This window comes from Aphelocoma coerulescens, chromosome 3 (assembly GCF_041296385.1).
Source record: "Aphelocoma coerulescens isolate FSJ_1873_10779 chromosome 3, UR_Acoe_1.0, whole genome shotgun sequence".
Classification (NCBI taxonomy): domain Eukaryota; kingdom Metazoa; phylum Chordata; class Aves; order Passeriformes; family Corvidae; genus Aphelocoma; species Aphelocoma coerulescens.
The window spans coordinates 124,092,777-124,115,126 of NC_091016.1; the positions used below are offsets into that span (position 1 = coordinate 124,092,777).

The window sequence follows — 22,350 nt, forward strand, 5'->3', positions numbered from 1 at the left end:
GCTGCTGCATTTAACCTCAGCCTCAGGGCTGCCCCCGCCTTCCATCCACAGTGGAAAAAAAACGGGAATGTGGGTGAATCATTCCCGCGTCTGCCCTCGGGATCGGTGGGGAATGATAATCCAGAGCCTTTTCTCCTGGCTGGAGAGGTTTATTCACCACATTCCTCACCCGAGTGCCTCGCCTGCCTCGGTGCCGCTCGGCCGGGACGCTCACCCCACACGCATCTCCTCGTTCCTTCTCCACATTTCCCATTAACCGCCCACAAAAGGTGGAATTCGGCCCGTTTTGGGTTGGCTGAGGACAGCAGGAACGTTTTCCCAGCCCTGCTCTACCTCGTGTGGCTCTGGATCAGCTCTGACAGGAGTGCAGGGAGTCGGGTTTTCCTCTCTCTTTGCATCCGGAGCATCGGGTGCTCGTTGATTGATCCATAAATCCAACAGAACCCTTGGAGCTGCCCCTGGATCCCTGGAAGTGCCCAAGGCCAGGTTGGACGGGGCTTGGAGCAGCCTGGGATAGTGGCAGGTGTGGGGGTTGGAATGGGATGAGCTTTGAGATCCCTTCCCACCCAAACCAGTGACTCCACGTCTTTATCCTTGCTCCAGACCTTGTTTCATCTCCTGAACTGACTCCAGGCTGTGTGTGAGCGGCTCTGGAGGCTGAGCTGCCTGGAAAACCGCTTCCATTGTCCACCTGTGTTTCCCTGGAGCTGCCCAGCAGCATGGATGCGCCGGGCTGGATCCGGCCCTGGTTTAGGCAGGGAATCAGCCAGAAAAAACCTGGATTGTTGCAATCACTGACCTTCTTCCCATCCTGGTGCCAGATCCTGGTGCCTTGGAGCCGAGCAGATCCATTTTGGCGGTTTTATCTGGAGAAATTTGGGTTTGGGAAGCACAGGGAGCCAACAGAGCTTCTGGGAGAGCTGGGAATGTCCAGCTGGAGAAGGGAAGGATCCAGGGGATCCTTGGAGCCCCTTCCCAAGCCTAAAGGGGCTCCAGGAGAGCTGGGATTTGGGAAAGGGCTGGAGGGGCAGGAGGCAGGGAATGGCTTCCCAGTGGGAAAGAGAAGCTTGGGGCGGGATCTTGGGAAGGAATTCCCGGCTGGGCTGGAATTCCCAGAGAATCCCTGGATCCCTGGCAGTGTCCAAGGAAAGGCTGGAGCAGCCTGGGATCAGCAGGGGAGGTGCCGGCCTTGGAATGGGATGAGATTGAAGCTCTGTAGATCCCAGCCACAGCATTCCATGATTCCATGAGAATGTGTGAAGCACCTCAGCAAAGCCCTGGGCCAGCAACTGGTGGGGCCACAGCAGCCATGAACTCACCTCATCCAGCTGGGAATTTTTATTCCCATGGGAATACCCTACTGGAGAGGGATCAGGCCCTGGATATCAAGTGAGCAATCCAGGAATAAATCCAGGGTCTAAGCCAGGATCAGATCTGGTACCACTTCAGCCAGTTCAGTGCTTGCTCGGTGCAGGGCGCCTTGCCTGCCTCCGGATCTTATTTTCCCTTCGTTGGAATGATTTGATTTTAATTCTCATTCCCAACATTTAATCGGGGAAAAAACCACCCCGGCTGCTCCACGCGGGATTCAGGCAGGGAAATCAGAGCCACGGCTCCGTCCTCCCGTTCCCTTCCGTGGGCTGGCTCAGAGCGGAGCACAGGTCTGGTTTTCTCCATCGCTGCTCAGACGCCGTGTCCCGGACGCGCCGCGGATGGATCAGTCTCCGACTGCGGTGGAGGATAAGCGCGCTCATCCCTATTGTTCTAATTCCGAGCGGAATCAGACAAGAAATGGGACAAGAAATGCTGCAATATCCATTGAATTCTCGCTGAAAAGCAGAAGGAAAGCACAGATCAGACTCGTTCTGATGTCGTGGGGATTTGTCCTTCCTCCTCTTCAAACCCAGGACAGACTCTTTCCGTGGCTGAAATGAAATAAGCGGATAAATCCGCCCGACTCCAGTGATTCCTGCACCGTATTCACCCCCTGCCTGCTGCAAACACGAGGAGATTTTGGGAAACGAGTTCTGCCGGGACACCCAACCCCAGGGAATGTTGGATTTGCCCTTTTTTTTTTGGATTCTTTTTGGTCTGATTCATTCTTTTCCCTCCTTTTTTTTTGCAGGAATTTTTTGAGAACCCCGCGTTCCGCCCCGACGGGATGAAGCTCTACCCCACGCTGGTGATCCGCGGCACCGGGCTCTACGAGCTCTGGAAAACTGGGAGATACAAGAGTTACTCCCCCAGCACCCTGGTGGATCTGGTGGCCAGGATCCTGGCCCTGGTGCCGCCGTGGACACGCGTGTACCGCGTCCAGAGGTGATTTTCCCGCCCGGAATTATCCCTTCCCTGCTGCGGGAGGGATTTGCGCTTTACTTACAGCCCGGTCTGCCTCGGGCCTTTCTTATCTCCCAGCCTTAATTATTAATTAACCAAAGATCAGATGGGTCCCGTGAGGGATAATGGGATGGATCCCGTGAGGGATAATGGGATGGATCTCGTGAGGGATAATGGGATGGATCCTGTGAGGGATAATGGGATGGATCTCGTGAGGGATAATGGGATGGATCCTGTGAGGGATAATGGGATGGATCTCGTGAGGGATAATGGGATGGATCCCGTGAGGGATAATGGGATGGATCTCGTGATGGATAATGGGATGGATCCCATGATGGATAATGGGATGGACGCCATGAGGGATAATGGGATGGATCCCACGATGGATAATGGGATGGATCCTGTGATGGATAATGGGATGGATGCCATGAGGGATAATGGGATAGATCCCATGATGGATAATGGGATGGATCCCGTGAGGGATAATGGGATGGATCCCATGATGGATAATGGGATGGATGCCATGAGGGATAATGGGATGGATCCCGTGGGGGATAATGGGATGGATCCTGTGATGGATGATGGGATGGATCCCACGATAGATAATGGGATTCATCCTGTGATGGATGATGGGATGGATCCCACGATAGATAATGGGATGGATCCTGTGATGGATCATTAATTGGGTGGATCCCAGGATGGATCATTATTTGGGTGGATCCCACAGTGGATCATTAATTGGGTACATCCCAGGGTGGATCATTAATTGGGTGGATCCCACAGGGGATCATTAATTGGGTGCATCCCGGGATGGATCATTAATTAGGTGGATCCCATGATGGATCATTAATTGGGTGGATCCCATTATGGATCATTAATTGGGTGCATCCCAGGATGGATCATTAATTGGGTGGATCCCAGGATGGATCATTAATTGGGTGCATCCCAGGATGGATCATTAACTGGGTGGATCCCAGGATGGATCATTAATTGGGTACATCCCATTATGGATCACTAATTGGGTGCATCCCAGGATGGATCATTAACTGGGTGGATCCCAGGATGGATCATTAATTCCCTCTTGGCTCTGGGCAAGTTCCCTGGCATGGTTGCAGGAGCTCCGTGTGATTTTTTTGTTTCCTTCCTTTTTTCCCTGTGGGCGCTGCGGGGTTTCCATGGATGTGTTGGTGGTTCCGTGATTTCCAGGAGAAGGAAGGAAATCGGGATTCACGGATAAAAGCAGAGTTCTAAAATCAGTTTAAAAACTCATCTTGCTCAAAATTGCTTTGATTTAGAAGGACACAGAAAGGAAAAGGGCATTCCAGGGCATTCCCAACCCTGCAGGGCTGGGAAGCAGCACCGGAACAGAGGATTCACCAGCTGGAAGCGGGAATGAGAGGTGGGATGAGAGGGAATCCTGGGAAGTTTGGCATTGGGAATGAGAGGGAATCCAGGGAAGTTTGAGATCTGGAATGAGAGATGGGATGAGAGGGAATCCAGGGAAGTTTGAGATCTGAAATAAGAGGTGGGATGAGAGGGAATCCAGGGAAGTTTGGCATTGGGAATGAGAGGTGGGATGAGAGGGAATCCAGGGAAGTTTGAGATCTGAAATAAGAGGTGGGATGAGAGGGAATCCAGGGAAATTTGAGATCTGGAATGAGAGATGGGATGAGAGGTAATCCAGGGAAGTTTGAAATCAGGAATGAGAGGGAATCCAGGGACGTTTGGCATCGGGAACGAGAGATGGGATGAGAGGGAATCCAGGGAAGTTTGAGATCTGAAATAATAGGTGGGATGAGAGGGAATCCAGGGAAGTTTGGCATTGGGAATGAGAGGGAATCCAGGGAAGTTTGAGATCTGGAATGAGAGGTGGGATGAGAGGGAATCCAGGAAAGTTTGGCATTGGGAATGAGAGGTGGGATGAGAGGGAATCCAGGGAAGTTTGAGATCTGGAATGAGAGGGAATCCAGGGAAGTTTGCCCAAACTCAGAGGGATTTTGCTGTAAATCAGGAGGCGTGAAAAAGTCCTAAATGTCTTGGTCCGGAATATGAACGCATCCATGAGAAGCATTTTTTTCAGGATAATTCCTTTTAGAGCTGGAAGTGTCGATGCTACAGCCTGGTAAATCCTGGGATAATCCCTCTCTTCAGGAAGACAATTTGGAATTACGAGCAGAGCAGCAGCGGTCCCTGTCTGGAAGGAGAGATGTGGACATAAATGGAAATCTGGGAGGGGAGGGAAATCCCAGGGTCGTGGAATCACGGAATGGGTCGGCTTGGAAAGGACCCTCCAGCTCATTTCATTCCACGCCCTGAGCCTTTTTAAGGAATAACCTTTTAAGGAGCAGGAACGTTGACTGGAAAACACAAAAACTGATAAGAAAACAAGAAAACCAGGAGGAACCTTGCATGGAATGGGGCAGGAAATTCAGGAATTTTCAGTCAGGACTGGGATTCCGGAGCAGCTTCCCGCTGTCCTCGCCGTGTCCCATTTCTTCGTGGTGCCGTTTTTCGGGATCTAAATCCAGCAGGTTTATTCTTTAGGATGGCAGGAATTCCCAGCCCAGCAGGTGTTTTCCCAAGGAATCCAGGCCTGGAAAAGGCTTTGCTGGTGCTGATTTGCCTCCATCCAGTTGTGACGTTCCCATTTTCCCGCTGCCTGGAACTTTTCCATGGAAATTTCGGATTTTTACCTCTCCAGTGCAAAGCCCTGAAGTTCTTACTCAGCTCCAAATCGCCTTTGTGTGAGTTGGGAGTAACGGACAAAGCCGGGATTCCCAAATCGTGGAATCGTGGGTATCCCAATATCGCATCCTAAATCATCCACAGGCTGTTCCCAGCACGGATTTGAGGAGCGGCTTTGAGCTGAGAGTGGGTTTAGAGTCAAAATTAGGATTAAATATCAGGAGGGAATTCCCAGCTGGGCTGGAATTCCCAGGGGAGCTGTGGCTGCCCCCGGATCCCTGGGAGCATCCAAGGAAAGGCTGGAGCAGCCTGGGATCATCGGGGGAGGCGTAGAGCCACTTGTTCCCAAAATTCCTTCTTGGAGAGGAGCTGGGGTGGGGATGGATCCAGTCCCAGGCTGGGAGAGCTGGGAATGTCCAACTGGAGAAGAGAAGGATCCAGGGAAATCTTGGAGCCTTTTCCAGAGGGAAAGGAGAGCTGGAGAGAGATTTGGGATTTGGGATGGAGGGGCAGGAGGCAGGGAATGGCTTCCCAGTGGGAAAGGGGAGCTTGGGGTGGGATCTTGGGAAGGAATTCCTGGCTGGGCTGGAATTCCCAGGGAATCCCTGGATCCCTGGCAGTGCCCAAGGAAAGGCTGGAGCAGCCTGGGATCATCGGGGGAGGTGCCGGCCTTGGAATGGGATGGGATTGAAGCTGCGTGGATCCCAGGCAAAGCATCCCGGGATTCTGGGATCCAGGAGGCTGCGAATCCATCCCCAGGGGTTTTTCTGGGAGTCGGGGATGGGAAAGGGAAGGGAGACCCTTCCTGGAGTGCCGAGATTGCCAGGGAAGGGCCTGGAGGCCGGAATTCCTTCCCGCAGAGGAGTCGGGATGGGGCTGGATCCAATGCCAGGCTGGGAGAGGCGGGAATGGAGGGATTTCCCTGGGAAAGGGGAGCTCGGGCTGGGATCTTGGGAAGGGATTCCCGGCTGGGCTGGAATTCCCAGGGAATGCCCGGATCCCTGGCAGTGTCCAAGGAAAGGCTGGAGCAGCCTGGGATCATCGGAGGAGGTGCCAGGCTTGGAATGGGATGGGATTGAAACTCCATGAATCCCACCCAAAGCATTCCTGGATTCCATGATCCCAAGCTCTGAGAGCCACTCTTTGGGATCCTTGTTCCCTGGGACCGGATTTGGAGGAAAATCCAGGAGCTCCCTGTGTTTGTGTCCATGCCCAGCCCAAAACAACCAGGATAAGGAGCAGGCTGAGCGTGAGAGAGGCACCACTGATAAAAGCCCGTGAGGAACCTTCCAGCTCCAGGAAATCCAGTGAAACGGTGTGGAAAAGGTGGAATCGCTGTCCCTGGAATCGTTTAAAATCCTCTCCGACCTCAGTAATTCCAGGATTCTGTGGAATTCGGGTTGTTTTTTCTTTTAAGAACCGAGCTGCCAATGAGCGATTGGAGGAGGTTTCTCCCAGGGTGATCCGTAATCCTGCATTTATCCCGAATATTTGGGATCCTCCTCATCCCCGCGGGAGTACGGAAAACGGCAGGAGGAGCGTCGCACACCCGCAGGGTTTGGCTTTTCCTTGGATTTTGGTGGTTTCTATGGATTTTCCCGGCGCTCTGACCAGGGGGAGGTGGAGGGGGAGGACATAAAATCTCCTCGGAACGGGGCAGAGCTGAGAGCCAGATCCAGACTTTCCCCGGGAGCTTCCATCAGCTGCTCCAACGGAGATCCAAGGAATGCAAATGTTGGGAAAAGAGGAGGTGAAGCAAAGCTGGAGCGCTGGAGCTGGAGCTGGAGCTGCCGGCGAATCACACGTTGGTTTTAACGAGGTCGGGATTTAACCCCCTTTGTTCTGAACTCATTTCTCTTTCTAACACCTCCTCAATCCCCGGGACAGCGTTGTCCGGTGGCTGGAGTTGCTCTGGATTCTCCCGACAATCCAAAGCGGCCGTGGAAAACCCATTCCCGCCTTTTTCTCTCCTCCAGAATCTCCTTTTTCCCGTTCCCGTTTCAATCTCCTTCACTTCCCAGCAGGTGCGTGAGAGGCTCGGGGTTGTAATCTGCCTTTTATTTGCGGGATTTCAGTCGCTTTTCCCTGGATTTAGCTAAAAGCCTGGGACTGGAGCGTGGCGGGGTTTTTTATCTGTGTTCCTGGAGGGAAAATCCACACATCCCGGCACGATTGGAGCTGCTCCATGATTGTTATTCCCTGGATTATCCCCGTGGATCCGAGCGTCCTCCAGGCACCGTGCGAAGTGCTCCTTTCCCCCCCCAATTGCGGCTCTTGGGAGGGAGTTCTGTTGCCTCTGCAGGGTCTCATTTATCCAGAGAAATCCCTGGATAAAGGATCTGGTGAAGGAATTGGGTTTTCCTTGGGAGTTCTGGGCAAGCCACGAGGAATTATCCACAGATCCTGTGGATTTGTAGGGGAAAAGAAGGACGAAGGGAATGGCTTCCCCAGGGGTAGATGGGATATTGGGAAGGAATTCCTGGCTGGGAGGGTGGGCATGGATTCCCCATCCCTGGAATTGTCCAAGGAAGGGCTGGATGGCGGGAAGGTGTCAGGGTTGGAATGGGATGGGATTTAAGGTCCTTTCAAAGAAAAATCCTTTACTTGCCCCTTCCCAGAGTCCCTGCAAGGCTGGAGCAGCACAAGGATCGGGTTCAGGATCCTCCAATTCCTGAATCTTTGTCCAGCTCCTGCCAATCCCAGGAATTGTTAATGGGGGGAAGGAAAACCCACCAGGAGCTGGCTGGATCCAGGAATTCATTCCACAGAGGTCATCCGGCACCGGCTGGAGGGGGATGGAAAATCAGCAGGGGTGAATTAATGAATTAATGAATTCATTAATTACAGCCCCAATTCCCTGAGCGCCCCAAGCTCTGGATGGGATTTTGGGATCTTCAGGCCTTGGTGCAGCTGAGGAAAAGGAGGAGAACTCATCCAAGGAACGTTTGGGACCGAGCTGAGTCCTTCCTGTCTCTCATTTCCCTGGAGATCTGAGGGGTTTTGGATAAACACGTGGGAGTTTTATCGGGATGGAGCGGGATGAGCCAACATTCCAAGAGGGATCCTGGTTTCCTCATCTCTCTGGGATAATCTGGAAGCCACTGGAGAGGCCAAATGTGCTTCCAGATTCCCTTTTAGCTCCTTCCTCGGAGATCTTCAGCTTCCTGCCATCCTCAGGCTGGGATTCACATTCCCATGGGAATGGCCTGGAATTCCCAGCAGGACTTTGCTGCACTGAACTTCCCCGCTTTTCAGGGAAATACCAAAATCCCAGCACGGAGAAGTTGTAATTCCGGTGGATTTCCCCTCAATCCAGAGCGATTCCCAGTTTCTGGGCTGTGATTCCCAATTTCTGGGCTGTGATTCCCAATTTCTGGGCTCCAGCAGCAGATGCTGTGAAGAACATCTGGATGATCCCAGGTTTTTTTTCCCAGGTTCCCAAGTGAAGAACCGAGAAAAAAAAAGAAACCTCATTTTTTTAGGATTGTTAAAGGTTGGAATTGAGGTTTTTTACTGAAATCTGTGGTTCTTCCTTTCATTTCTCTGCTTTTCCCTTCGTTTCCCCCCTGGTTTTCGTTGTGTTTCATTCCTCATCCAACCAAATCCTTGAAACCAAGGGGAATTCCGTGGATTTGGGAATTCAGCTGTTTGGGAATTCGGCCGTGGTGACCCTAATGATGCTTTTTGGTGAATTCCCTGTGAACTGAGGAGTTTGAAGCTTTGGAATTTCCTCTCCGTGCAGGGATATTCCGATGCCTCTGGTCAGCTCCGGAGTGGAGCACGGGAATCTGCGGGAGCTCGCCCTGGCCAGGATGAAGGACCTTGGGACACAGGTAAAGAGAATTAATCATCATTTAAATTAGCAAATGAAATGGTTTAGAATTCATTTCTATTCTATTGATCCAGAATAAAATTTTTAATAATGATTTTTTAAATTAATAATTAGGAAAAATTAACGAATAAAATGTTGTAGAAATCATTTCTGTTCTAATTATTTAGCATAAAATAGAATAAAAATTTTAATAATAATTTTTAGAGATTAATTCAGAAAAATTACCAAATATTTTTGAAGTAATTTCTATTCTATTTATTTACACTAAAATACAATAAAACTTTTAATAATAATTTTTTTATTAATAATTAGGAAAAATTACCAAATAAAATATTTTAGAATTCATTTCTATTCTATTTATTTAGAATAAAATATTAAAATTTTAATTAAAAATGTTTAATTAATAATTAAGAAAAATGATTCAATAAAATGTTGTAGAAATCATTTCTATTTATTTAGGATAAAATATAATAAAAACCTTAATAATAATTTTTAGAAATTAATTAAGAAAAAATTATCGAATAAAATATTTTAGTAGTAATTTTTATACTGTTTGTTTACAATAAATTAAAATAAAATTTTTAATAATAATTTTTTAAATTAATAATTAAGAAAAAATGTCTAATAAAATATTTTAGAAGTAATTTCTATTCTCTTGATTCAAAATAAAATTTTTATGATTTTTTTAAATAAGTAATTAAGAAGAATTATCAAATAAAATATTTTTAAAATAATTTCTATTGATTCAAAATAAAATTTTTAATAATTTTTTAAAATTAATTAGGAAAAATTATCAAATGTTTTAGAAATCATTTCTATTTATTTACAATAAAATATAATAAATTTTTAATAATTTTTAGAAATTAATGAAGAAAAATTATCAAATATTTTAGTAGTAATTTCTATTCTGTTTATTTACAATAAAATACAAAAAATTTTTATAATAATTTAAAAATTAATAATAAAAATATAAAAATGTTTAGAAATAATTTCTATTCTATTTATTTAGAATAAAATATAATCAAAATTTTAATAATAATTTTTAAAAATTAATAATTAAGAAAAATTATCAAATAAAATATTTTAGAATTCATTTCTATTCTATTTATTTAGAATAAACTATAATTAAAATTTTAATAAGATCTTTTAGAAATGAATAATTTAGAAAAAATATCCAATAAAATGTTTTAGAAATAATTTTTATTTATTTACAATAAAATACAATAAAATTTTTAATAATAATTTTAACAAATTAATAATTAAGAAAAATCCCCCCAAATCAGGCGAAACGAAGCCACGATGAGAACAAAAATCGCTGCTGAACTGAATCTTCCAAAGGCTTCAAAAAACCCCAAACCACCCCAAATTCACGACTAAAAAGCACCTGAATGATCCTTAGGAAAAGCTGCTTTGGTTTGGGTGAATTTCGCTTCAGCTCCTCCTGGAATGTGGCCGGAGAAATCCCATTTTTCGGAGCAGGAAATCAGCGGGAAAAGGGAGGCAAAATTCCTTTGGAAATCCTCCTGCTTTTGTCTTTCCCACGCATTTTCCTGGGGGAGCAATCGGAGAAAAACTCTCAAATCTGAGCCCAAAAAGTTGAAAAAAAAAACCCCCAGAAAATCCCTGGGAGAGAAATTCCAGAAGCAAAGGAGGCTGGAGCCTCGTGGGGCTTTTCCAGAGGGAAAACGGAACACGAGGGGGACGGAGAGGAGGGAGGGACGAGCTTGGGAGTGGAGCCCCTGGAATGTCGGGGCATTCCCGGTGTCCCTGGAGCTCCCTGAGCCCGCTGCTGCCCCTTGGATCCTCCCTCCCAAACCTGGCCGGCCGCAGCTCGCGGCTTTGCCGAGGAAAGTCACGCCCAAAGTTTTGGCTTTTTTGGGGATGTCCAACTTCCCGGGAAAAGCCGGCTGCAAATCCCGGGTTTCTTGAGAATGTTGGATGTGGTGGGGTTGTCCAGGGAAGCTGGGATTGCTCTTGGATCCCTGGGAGTGTCCAAGGAAAGGCTGGAGCAGCCTGGGATCATCGGGGGAGGTGCCGGCCTTGGAATGGGATGGGATTGAAGCTGCGTGGATCCCAGGCAAAGCATTCCTGGATTCTGGGATCCAGGAGGCTCCGAATCCATCCCCAGGGGTTTTTCTGGGAGTCGGGGATGGGAAAGGGAAGGGAGACCCTTCCTGGAGTGCCGAGATTGCCAGGGAAGGGCCTGGAGGCCGGAATTCCTTCCCGCAGAGGAGTCGGGATGGAGCTGGATCCAATGCCAGGCTGGGAGAGGCGGGAATGGAGGGATTTCCCTGGGAAAGGGGAGCTTGGGCTGGGATCTTGGGAAGGGATTCCCGGCTGGGCTGAAATTCCCAGGGAATCCCCAGATCCCTGGCAGTGTCCAAGGAAAGGCTGGAGCAGCCTGGGATCATCAGGGGAGGTGCCAGGGATGGAATGGGATGGGATTGAAGCTCCGTGGATGTTGGATCAGCATCAGCTTCACTTTGGGATATTTGGGATTTCTGGAATGGTTGTCCTTGAAAAGCAAGAAAAGGGTGGCCGAGATCCCAAACCTTTTTGTTCAAGGGTTTTCCCAGTGTTCCACCTTCCCAGTGCCAACAAAGTTCTTTTTCCCTGGATTTTGCCTTTCCCTCCAGGCCCTGCTGGTTGGGAATTTTTCCTCAGGACCCACTCAGGGACTGATTTTTCCCAGCTTTCCACTCAGCATTCCAACCTCTCTCTGAGGCAGATCAGGGACGGCCCAATGAGCAATTCTCCCTTTGCCGCCTTCCCATTGGGAATTCACCCCTGCGGCTTTTCCACGGAATCTGAAACCCAGGAATTCCCTGGAATTTTTCATGCTCGGAGCTTCACCTTCTCCCCCCGCTCTCGTTCCCTTTTCCCAGTGCCGCGACGTGAGGACGAGGGAGGTCGGAATTCAGGAAATCCACCACAGAGTGAGGCCGTACCAGGTAAGGAATTCCCTGTTTTTAATTCCCTGGAGCTTTTCCTGAGGAAATTCATGGATCAGTGTTCGACAAAACCACGCTGGCTGTGGGGTGTCTGCACTTCCATAAAATACCCGCCTTCCCCTTTGTTTTTTTCCCTATTAAAACCCAGGTTTGGGAATTCTGATAACGCCCTGTGTCCATTGGGAATAAGAATAGCGAATTTGGAGCTTTTTTTGGGATGAATTTCCATGTTTTTTGGGCAAACAAAATACGTTTGAATACATATTTTTATGGGAATGCGTTCATTTAGCGCGCACGTGGTGGTTCCCATTCCCAAAATCCTGAAATATTCCATAAAAAGATGGCTGGGCTCGTGGGAGAGAGAGGGAAATGTTCGCTGCTGGACTCGGAAGCATCCAATTCAGGAAATTCCCAGAATCCTGGGAATATCCATCTCCTGGGAATATCCTCTTCCTGTTCCTTTGCTGACGTTAAGGAAGGACCGAAACGATTCTGGGTTTTGCCCTTCCAAGCAGGAATTGTTTGGGGAAAAGTGGGATTGGGGAGCCGCTTCCAAACCCCTCTCCTGGATCCCGCTTCCCAAACTGAGCCACAAATCCGGGGTCTGGAAGTGGCAGCTCCCAGAAATTCCTAAAGTTCCTCTCCTGCCTTGGAATTCCACTGATTCCTCAGGCTCCAAGGAGTTTGGTTCCAGAGTTTAGTGAATATTCCTGGAAGATATTTCCCTTTGCCAACCAGAGATTCCAGGGAATTTTATTCTCCTTTTCTCCTCCATGATGAGAAGCCAGATGAGTGAAATACTCCCCGTTTGTTTAGAAATGCACAAGAATCCCAAAAAATCCTGGTTTTCCCAGATTCCTGCAGGAACTGAGGCTGCCCAGACTCCCGGGCCGGTCACATCCCGGAATCTCATCCCGAATTTCTGTTGGAAGCAGCTGTAATCTGATTTAAATTGTAAATCTGGGGAGGGCAGCCGTCAGCAAATCGCTCATCCCGGGCTTTTCCAAGCGGAAAATTCCCTTTGTTCCGCTCCGGAGGGTGAGTGGCAGCGGGATGGAGTTGGAGCAGCAGAAATCCCAGGAAAACCGGAGCGTTCTCCATGTGCTGGAGGCCGATGACAACGAGATCCCCCCGATAAGGATCCAGGAGAGCAGAAGGTGTCCCTGCTGGAATGGGATGGGATTTAGGGTCTCTTCCCACCCAAACCAACCTGGGATTCCATGATGATCCCGTGACTGGCCCTGGGGCTGGAACGGGGCCAGGGGGTGATTCCAGGTGGATTTTCCCACACTTAAAGCAGAATCCCAAAAGGAAAAGGCTTTGGGAATCCCGTGAGTCCCAGAAAACCCTTCAGGGGGATCGGTGTGTCCCGGGATCCTCCGTGCCCAGGGAAGTGGGAAGAACAAAACCCTCGGGCAGCTCAGAGCTTGTGATGCTCTAAAAATGCCCCAGTGTGAAGATTCCTGGTGAAAATTCCCGGTTTTCCTGCTGCAGCTCTGTCTGCAAGCAGCTTTGGGATGGGATGTGGGCAGAACGTGGTGGAATCTGCTCATGGAATCAGGGAATGCCAGGATGGGTTTGGGTGGGAAGGGACCTTCAATCCCATCCCATTCCAACCCCTCCCCCGATGATCCCAGGCTGCTCCAGCCTTTCCTTGGACACTGCCAGGGATCCAGGCATTCCCTGGGAATTCCAGCCCAGCCCCTCCCCCCTCTCCCAGCTGGGAATTCCTTCCCAAGATCCCACCCCAAGCTCCCCTTTCCCACTGGGAAGCCATTCCCTGCCTCCTGCCCCTCCATCCCAAATCCCAAATCCCAGCTCTCCTGGAGCCCCTTTAGGCTCGGGAAGTGGCTCCAAGGATTCCCTGGATCCTTCCCTGACCCAGCCAGGAATTCCCAGCTCTCCCAGCCTGGCATTGGATCCAGCCCCATCCCGACTCCTCTGCGGGAAGGAATTCCGGCCTCCAGGCCCTTCCCTGGCAATCTCGGCACTCCAGGAAGGGTCTCCCTTCCCTTTCCCATCCCCGACTCCCAGAAAAACCCCTGGGCATGGATTCGCAGCCTCCTGGATCCCAGAATCCCGGGATGCTTTGCCTGGGATCCACGCAGCTTCAATCCCATCCCATTCCCATCCCGGCACCTCCCCCGATGATCCCAGGCTGCTCCAGCCTTTCCTTGGGCACTGCCAGGGATGGAACAATCCAAGGATTTGCTTCAGAAGCGCAGCCCTGCTCCCCGCTCAGAACATCCCACAGGAACACTGGGAGACATCCCATAATTTCAGGAATCCCAAGGTGACGCTGCGGGACGGATCCCCCTGGACTGGGAGGCCAGGGCAGGGCTGGATTCCCCATTCCTGGAGGGATCGAAATCCCTGTGGATCAGGGTGGCGTGGCCAGTTCTGTGGGTGGTTGGATTCCCTGATTTCCCAGGATTTTCCAGCCCAAACAATCACAATCCCACAAAGACCTCACGGTTCTCCCTGGAAATCCTCCAACAGCCCCAAATCCATGAATTAAGGATTTGGTGATGGAAAATGGTGTCACCTCTGCTCCGCTCCTGTCACAGCCTGGGTGAATTCCCAATAAATCCCATCAGGAAGGGTCATTCCCACCCCAAAATGTTGGGATGAACTCCCGGGGTGGGAGCCCAGCAGATGTTCCAGGAGCTGATCCATGGAAAACCAAACCATGGGAGAGGTTTAAAATTCCCTAAAGCTGAGTTTAGTTTGTTAGGACAAGACTAAAAGTTTGGGTTTAATATTAAACTCTGCTCCATGGAGAATTCCAAAAGGAAAGGTCGGAGAATTCCAAAAGGAAAGGTCAGAGAATTCCCAGTTTCTCCCCAAAAATGGAATAAGCAGAAAACACGGCTCCAGCAGGGATTTCCCTGGAAGGGTGGTGAAGCTCTGGAATGGAATTCCCAGAGAAGCTCTGGATCTCTGGAAGTGTCCAAGGCCAGGTGGGAACAACCTGGGATGGTGGAAGGTGTCCCTGGAATGGGATGGGATTTCAGGTCCCTTCCCAGCCAAACCATTCCAGGGTTTGGTGCCGGAGGGAACCACGGGGGATCCCAGTGCTGGCATTCCCGCCCGGAATCACGCAGCCTTTAGGGAAGCTCTTCCCGTTCGCTCTGAGCCGTATTTACAGATCCATGGAATTGGCTTCGATCTCCTCCACACATTTTCCTTTTTCCCCTCCTTTTGCTCACGATCCGTCCCCGTCTCCGGTTCCAGGTGGAGTTAATCCGGAGAGATTATGAGGCCAATTCCAGATTCCCACCTGGAATCACGCTGCCTTTAGGGAAGCTCTTCCCGTTTGCTCTGAGCAGTATTTATGGATCCATGGAATCGGCTTCAATCTCCTCCATGCATTTTCCCTTTTTTCCCTCCTTTTCCTCCTCATCCATTCCCCTCCTGGATCAGGTGGAGTTAATCCAGAGGGATTACAAGGCCAATTCCAGATTCCCACCTGGAATCATGCAGCCTTGAGGGAAGCTCTTCCCGTTCGCTCTGAGGAATATTTACAGATCCATGGAATCGGCTTCGATTTCCTCCACACATTTTCCCTTTTCCCCTCCTTTTCCTCACGATCCGTCCCCGTCTCCGGTTCCAGGTGGAGTTAATCCGGAGGGATTACGTGGCCAACGGGGGCTGGGAGACCTTCCTGTCCTACGAGGATCCCGAGCAGGACATCCTGGTGGGGCTGCTGCGCCTGCGGAAGTGCTCCCCGGAATCTTTCCGCCCGGAGCTCAAGGGCGGCGTCTCCATCGTCCGGGAATTGCACGTCTACGGCAGCGTGGTGCCGGTCAGCAGCCGGGATCCCTCCAAATTCCAGCACCAGGTATTCCAGACATTCCCCAATTTCCCCTCTCTTTTTGCCCCTTCATTCCCTCTCTCCCCAAAAATTGGGAATTTTATTTCGTGGCTGATGCCCCTCCGTTGCTCTGAGTTATGGTAGATCCAGGATGGAATTGGAGCTCCTTCTGGCTGGAATTGTGTTGCTCCCAAGATTTTTTCCAATGGGATCACGTTCCAGCGATTCCAGCAGCTCTGAGATCTTTAAAAGTTCCTTGTCTGGATGCTCCCAGTGCTGCTTCATTCCAACGGGAGCTGCTGGGTAATTTGCCTTCGGATTTCCTTCCTTAATTAATTTCTGCTCGATGGAGGAATTCCGCTTCTGGAATCTGCAGTAATTCCCTCTGGGAAGGGGACGTTGGATTTGGTGCCGCCCAGCTTTCTTCCAAAGGCACATTTGTGGGATGGGCTCTTCCTGCTGAAACAGAATTCCCAGGGAAGCTGTGGCTGCCTCTGGATCCCTGGCAGTGTCCAAGGAAAGGCTGGAGCAGCCTGGGATCAGCGGGGGAGGTGCCGGGCTTGGAATGGGATGGGATTGAAGCTGCGTGGATCCCACCCAAAGCATTCCAGGATCCTCTGGAGCTTTCCAGCCTTTCCTTGGACACTGCCAGGGATCTGGGGATTCCCTGGGAATTCCAGCGCAGCCGGGAATTCCTTCCCAAGATCCCAGCCCGAGCTCCCCTTTCCCAGGGAAATCCCTCCATTCCCGCCTCTCCCAGCCTGGCATTGGATCCAGCTCCATCCCGACTCCTCTGCGGGAAGGAATTCCAGCCTCCAGGCCCTTCCCTGGCAATCTCGGCACTCCAGGAAGGGTCTCCCTTCCCTTTCCCATCCCTGACTCCCAGAAAAACCCCTGGGGATGGATTCGGAGCCTCCTGGATCCCAGAATCCCGGGATGCTTTGCCTGGGATCCACGCAGCTTCAATCCCATCCCATTCCCATCCCGGCACCTCCCCCGATGATCCCAGGCTGCTCCAGCCTTTCCTTGGGCACTGCCAGGGATCCGGGCATTCCCTGGGAATTCCAGCCCAGCCGGGAATTCCTTCCTAAGATCCCATCTGTGGATTTAACCCCATCCCTGCCATGGAGAACCAGTCAGACACTGGCAGTGCTGGTGAATAATTCCATGATGTGGAAAAAAATTCCCTGAGGAATTCATTGTTGATCTCAGCCCTTCCCAAACCTGCAATATCCAGCAACATTCCTGATCCCAGCATCATTCCCGTGCCGAAAACCCAGATCTTTCGGAACACGCGCTCACGCTCTGACCTTGCTCGCGCCTCCTATTTTGACAGAACTTCCCTTTTTTCCCCCCGTTATCTCCCCGTTATTCCAGGGATTTGGAATGTTGCTGATGGAGGAGGCGGAAAGAATCGCCCGGGAGGAGCACGGGGCACGGAAAATCGCCGTCATTTCAGGTAGTTCCGCTTTATCCCTGGGACTTGGGGGGGGTTTTTTTAGGATATTTTTGTCTTAATCTGAAAACGACCCCAGTGCAGCCACTGCTGGGAACGCTCCCAGGGCAGGTAGGATGCATCCGGAATTATCCCAGAGAAGGGAGCCGGGAGAAGCAGCTGCAGCCTTCCCTCCTTTCCCGTTTTTCCGGGTGTTGTGGCCGAGGTTGTCACCGGCTCCTGACCTTTGGGTGGGAATTCATGGGATTTTGGGAGCTGCAGCAGCTGAAGGAAACTTTTCCAGGTGGATGGAGCCATGGGATATCCGGGCTCCAGCAATCCCTCTTGTGCCTGGGAGCCTTGGGAATGTGGCCATTCCCTGGGGAGCTGTTCCAGCGCCCCGGCAGCCTCTGGAATAGAACAATGCAATAGAAGTTCGATTTTGGGCGGGATGATGGGAAGAGAAGCTCTCGTTGCCATAAGAATTTTAGGGAATTGAACAGCAGAGCTGTATTCCAGAGCTTTTTCTTTTTTGGGGGGAAAACAAACAAAATATTCCATTGTTTTCTGCTGCCCTGCCAAAAAAAACCCAAAAAGTAGAAATCTGCAGCTTGGATCCAAGCTGCTGAACTGCTTCCGTGTGTGTTTCCAGCTCTAAAATCCCGGGATCTTCGCGGATCATTGGCAAGGGTCACAGTGGGAATGGGGACAACGGCCAGGAGGAGCCGGATGCTCCAAGAGAATTTTCTGGATTCTCTTTGCTTGTTGTTCCCAGGGAAGCCGTGGCTGCCCCTGGATCCCTGGGAGTGTCCAAGGAAAGCTTGGAATGACCTGGGATAGCGGGAAGTGTCAGGGTTGGAATGGGATGGGATTTGAGATCCCTTCCCACCCAAACCATCCCAGAATTCCATGATTCTGTCTCCCAGTTGTTTCCCTATTCCTGCTGCTGTTCGGTGTCAGTCTGAACTGGGAATTCCACCTGGATTCCGCTTGTATCCCTGGAGCGCAAAGCACAATATCCTCCAATTTCTCCAAGATCCACAGGTTTTCCAGCTGTTTCCTTGGAGATGCTGAATTCCAGTCCTCCCAGGGCTTTTATCCGGAATAAAAACGCAGCCAGGAGGTTTTTTCCCTCTGTCGGAGGGCAGAATTTCAGGGTCTGAAGTGGATTTTTTAATTTGGGAGCCCATGCCAAAGTGACATTCCCAACAGAAAATGATTTTTCCGAAAGGAAAAACCCGGAATTTTAGGATAAGTTTGGGGTTTGAGTGAAGTTTCAGGCTCATCTCTGTTAAAAATCAGCAGAAGTCCACATTCCAAAGGCTTGGACAAGAGGATCTTGGAATGTTTCTTCCAGCTCCAGGTCCTGCAGCTGGTGGGGTCCTGCTTACCTTTGGGGGATGGATTTGGGAAGCTGGAAATTCCAGAGAAATCCAGGATTTTCTGGCTGATTGTTGGGCACGGCCTCGGATTGAAGCTGGTTTGGAAACGCAGTTTTCCTCGATCCAGAGGGAGGGAAATTCGGGTGGAATTCTTGTTTGTGCCTCCGGAGCGGGCAGCGCGGGGACAAAGGGTGATGGAAAACGGGAAGGAAAGGGAAATCCTGACGTTTCCTGGAATCTCCTGCTGTTCCCATTGGAATCTCTTCCCTCCATCGGCTGCCAGAGCCGCTTTTCCTTTTGGCTCCGGAAGATTCCAGGCTCAGTCTTTTCCAGCCCCTCGGCGCCGAGATTCCGGCATTTTCATCTTCCTGCCGTAAAACCCCTGGATCCAAGCCTGGGAACGGGAATGGAGCGATCCCTGGCTGCCTCCGGGTGCGGGTCAGGAGCAGAGTGCTTGGGTTGTGGGGTGACCGATCCCAGCGTTTTCCTCCTCGGCATTCCCGCGGGAATCCGCGATCCCAAGGAGAAATTGAACTGATTCCCTGGTTTTTCTGGGATCTGGGATGGCTCATTCCAGTGGCTGACTCCTCTGGTGCTGCTGGGACACCCCGGCTCCTGTGCTGGAGAAAACAGGGATCTGCTTCCCACCCCTTTTCCCATTGGGGGAGGAAAGGGAAGCTTGGAATTTCCTGAACCAGCTGCATCCCACGGCGTTAAATCCCCCTGAAACCAGGAATTCCCATGGAGAGAGGCTGGAAGCTCCTCAGGAATCCCAGGAAGAGCTCCAGGGCAGCCCAAAGCGGCCTCGTTTCCTCCGTGAACGACCCCTTAGGCCGCTCCGGAAGGAATAAATCAGCGGAGAAATCGGGATGTGGATTCCTGGGGGAGGAGATTCCCAGGAGTGATGGGGTCCGGGAAGGCTCCCTGGAGTTCTCCTTCCATCCCTGGGTTATTCCAGAAAGAAGGAACGGCCCAGGATGAGTGGGAACAGGGGGGAGTTAATGGATGGACTCCCTGATGTTCGGCTGCTCCAGGACCTAGGGCCTTTGGAAGAGGAATTAACCAGCGGGACTGGGAGAAGCCAAGGATAAACCTGGAGCAAGGGATTGGGACTGGGATGCTGATATCCTGGATGCTGATATCCCTGGATGCTGATATCCTGGATACTGGTTTTCCCTGGATACTGATATCCTGGATCCAGATATCCTGGATGCTGATATCCCTCAGTGCTGATATCCCTGGATGCTGTTATCCCTGGATGCTGTTATCCCTGGATACTGGTTTTCCCTGGATGCTGTTATCCCTGGATGCAGATATCCCTGGATACTGATATCCATGGATGCAGATACCCTGGTGCAGATATCCCTGGATACTGATATCCTGGATGCTGTTATCCCTGGATACTGGTTTTCCCTGGATGCTGATATCCTGGATGCAGATAGCCCTGGATGCTGATACCCCTGGATCCAGATATCCCTGGATGCAGATATCCCTGGATGCTGTTTTCCCTGGATGCTGATATCCCTGGATATTTTGAACCCCTTTGGATCCCAAGGCCCATCCTTCCCCCAAAACCCACCCTCACATCCAGACCCTTCCCTGACCCACCCAGGAGGAATATTCCCCGGAAGGAGCCGGGATTGCTCCCTTTTCCCCGGATTCCAGGCTTTTTTAGCGGGAAGCAGGCGGTGCCCCCTCCGCTCTGCACTCCCCGTCGGAAGCGGGGCTCTGTTCCTGTGTTCCTTTATTTGCTCATTTCAGGTGATTTCCTGCTCCAGCGGTGCCTTGGTGCCGCAGCTCGGGCATTCCTGGCATTCTGGCTGGGCATTCCTGGCATTCCGGCTGGGCATTCCTGGCATTCCGGCTGGGATGGGCAACGGGAGACCCTGGAGGCTCTGAAATGGCTGCTTCTCCGTGTGCCGGCAGCTGGAATTGCCTCTCTTTGCTCTGCCTTCCGCTGGGGTTTTGGGGGGTGGTTTTTGGGGTTGGGTTGTGCTCAAAAAGCCCCCAAACCGAAATGAAACCGTTCCTAACGCTGCGCCTCTGACGTCCCCAGGGCGCTGGAAATGCAAGGAATGTGGGGAATTCCAAATTCCTTCCGAATTCCTTCCTTCCGAATTCCTTCCGAATTCCTTCCTTCCTTCCAAATTCCTCCCTCCCTCCCTCCCTTCCTTCCCTTCTTCCTTCCAACTTCCTTCCCTCCCTCCCTTCAAAATTCCTTCCTTCCTTCCTTCCTTCCTTCCTTCCTTCCTTCCTTCCTTCCTTCCTTCCTTCCTTCCTTCCTTCCTTCCTTCCTTCCTTCCTTCCTTCCTTCCTTCCTTCCTTCCTTCCTTCCTTCCTTCCTTCCTTCCTTCCTCCCTCCCTCCCTCCCTCCCTCCCTCCCTTCCCTTCTTACTTCCGACTTCCTTCTGACTTCCTTCCCTCCCTCCATTCCGAATTCCTTCCCTCCTTCTTTCCTTCCTTCCTCCCTTCCTTCCAAATTCCTCCCTCCCTTCCAAATTCCTCCCTCCCTTTTTGCCCTTGAATTCTCTCCTCAGGAGCTTCTCTCCTTTTGCTCCAAGCTTTCCCTTCCTCTTCCACCATCCCAGCTCCAGCCCTGGATCTGGTTTGGTTTGGGATGGGATTTTGAGGCTGGAATTGCACTGCTGGGGATGGGGAAGGAGTAAACCCGGAGTAACCGCACCAGCATCTCATCCTCCAGCCTTTGGTTGCCCAAGGACTTGCAGAGTCATGGGAATGATGGCCTTGGAGGGATTTTTCTTCCTGCTGAACTTCCCTACCCATCCCTTCCCATGAAATTCCCATGGATTTTCCGCTCTACCTTGAGCTGGGGAGGAGGAATAGCGGAGTAACCTCTGGATCTGGGTGAAGGTGGATGAAGGACAATCCTCTGTCCTTAGAACCTTTCCTGTCGTCTCCTTGATAGCTCCTCTGGCCATTAGCTTGACTTTGAGGCTTGACATCCCATAATTAGCCCCATCTGACCCTAATCCCGGAGCAAACGCTTCCAGCTGTTCCCTCAGAACAGCACCGCTGCTGGGTGTGGGAAATGCAGGAACAAACTGGGAAATACTGGGAATGCTGGGCCCTGCCTCTCCCAGTGACGGGAGCTCCTGGCTGGACGTGCTCCCGCAAATCCGAACGTCCCGGCTCCTTTGTGTTCCCCGTGAGCAGCACTGGGCGGTTCCGATGCCATCCTCGGATTCTGGGAATGCCTTTGTCCAGGGAGATCCGGGTCAGAGCTTTGCAGTTCCTTGAAAATTCCGTGAAATGACAAATCTGGTCCCTTTGCTTTTTGAGGGACGCTGGGTTGTCCTTCCTGCCGGGGCTCCGTGGCCTCTGTGCCTCCGCCTGGAATGTCTGCAGGTCAGCGGGACGATCCCGAGGCGGCTGCGCCACACGGAACGTGAGGCACCCGCGTGCCAGCCCGGCTCCGAGCTTTGCCAGCTCCTGAACCTCCCGCTCCCCTTCGCGAGGAACGTTGGGAAGGAGCCAGGCCCGGGCTCTGGGCTGCGCTGCCTTGTCTGTGTGTGACGTCTCGTGTCGGGCTTTGGAGCTCCTCCTGGCCCAGGAATCGCCGCTGGCTCCGCTCAGGGATTTTCCAAGGTCTCCATCTCCAAACCCTGCTTGTCCTGGGCTGAGTCCCCAGCAAGGGATTCTGCTCCAAGGGCTGGAGCCGGGCTGGGAGAGCTGGGAATGTTCACCCGGGGAAGGGAGGGATCCAGGGAGAGCTCAGAGCCCCTTCCAGGGCCTAAAGGGGCTCCAGGAGAGCTGGAGAGGGACTGGGAACAAGGGATGGAGGGACAGGACACAGGGAATGGCTTCCCAGTGCCAGAGGGCAGGGATGAATGGGATATTGGGAAGGAATTGTTCCCTCTGAGGCCCTGGCACAGAATTCCCAGAGAAGCTGTGGC

At 51.1% G+C, this 22,350-nt stretch overlaps 1 protein-coding gene across 2 annotated transcripts in view; it reads left to right on the forward strand.

Annotated features, from left to right (window-relative positions):
• The window catches only part of ELP3 (elongator acetyltransferase complex subunit 3), an 83,425-nt gene that overhangs the window by 52,768 nt on the left and 8,307 nt on the right, over window positions 1–22,350 (forward strand). For both annotated transcript variants that reach the window (XM_069011872.1, XM_069011873.1), the window contains exons 10-14: window positions 2,126–2,319; window positions 8,765–8,855; window positions 11,740–11,805; window positions 15,419–15,646; window positions 16,997–17,078. In XM_069011872.1, coding sequence (XP_068867973.1) covers window positions 2,126–2,319; window positions 8,765–8,855; window positions 11,740–11,805; window positions 15,419–15,646; window positions 16,997–17,078 — 661 coding nt within the window. The remainder of the gene's footprint in view (window positions 1–2,125; window positions 2,320–8,764; window positions 8,856–11,739; window positions 11,806–15,418; window positions 15,647–16,996; window positions 17,079–22,350) is intronic.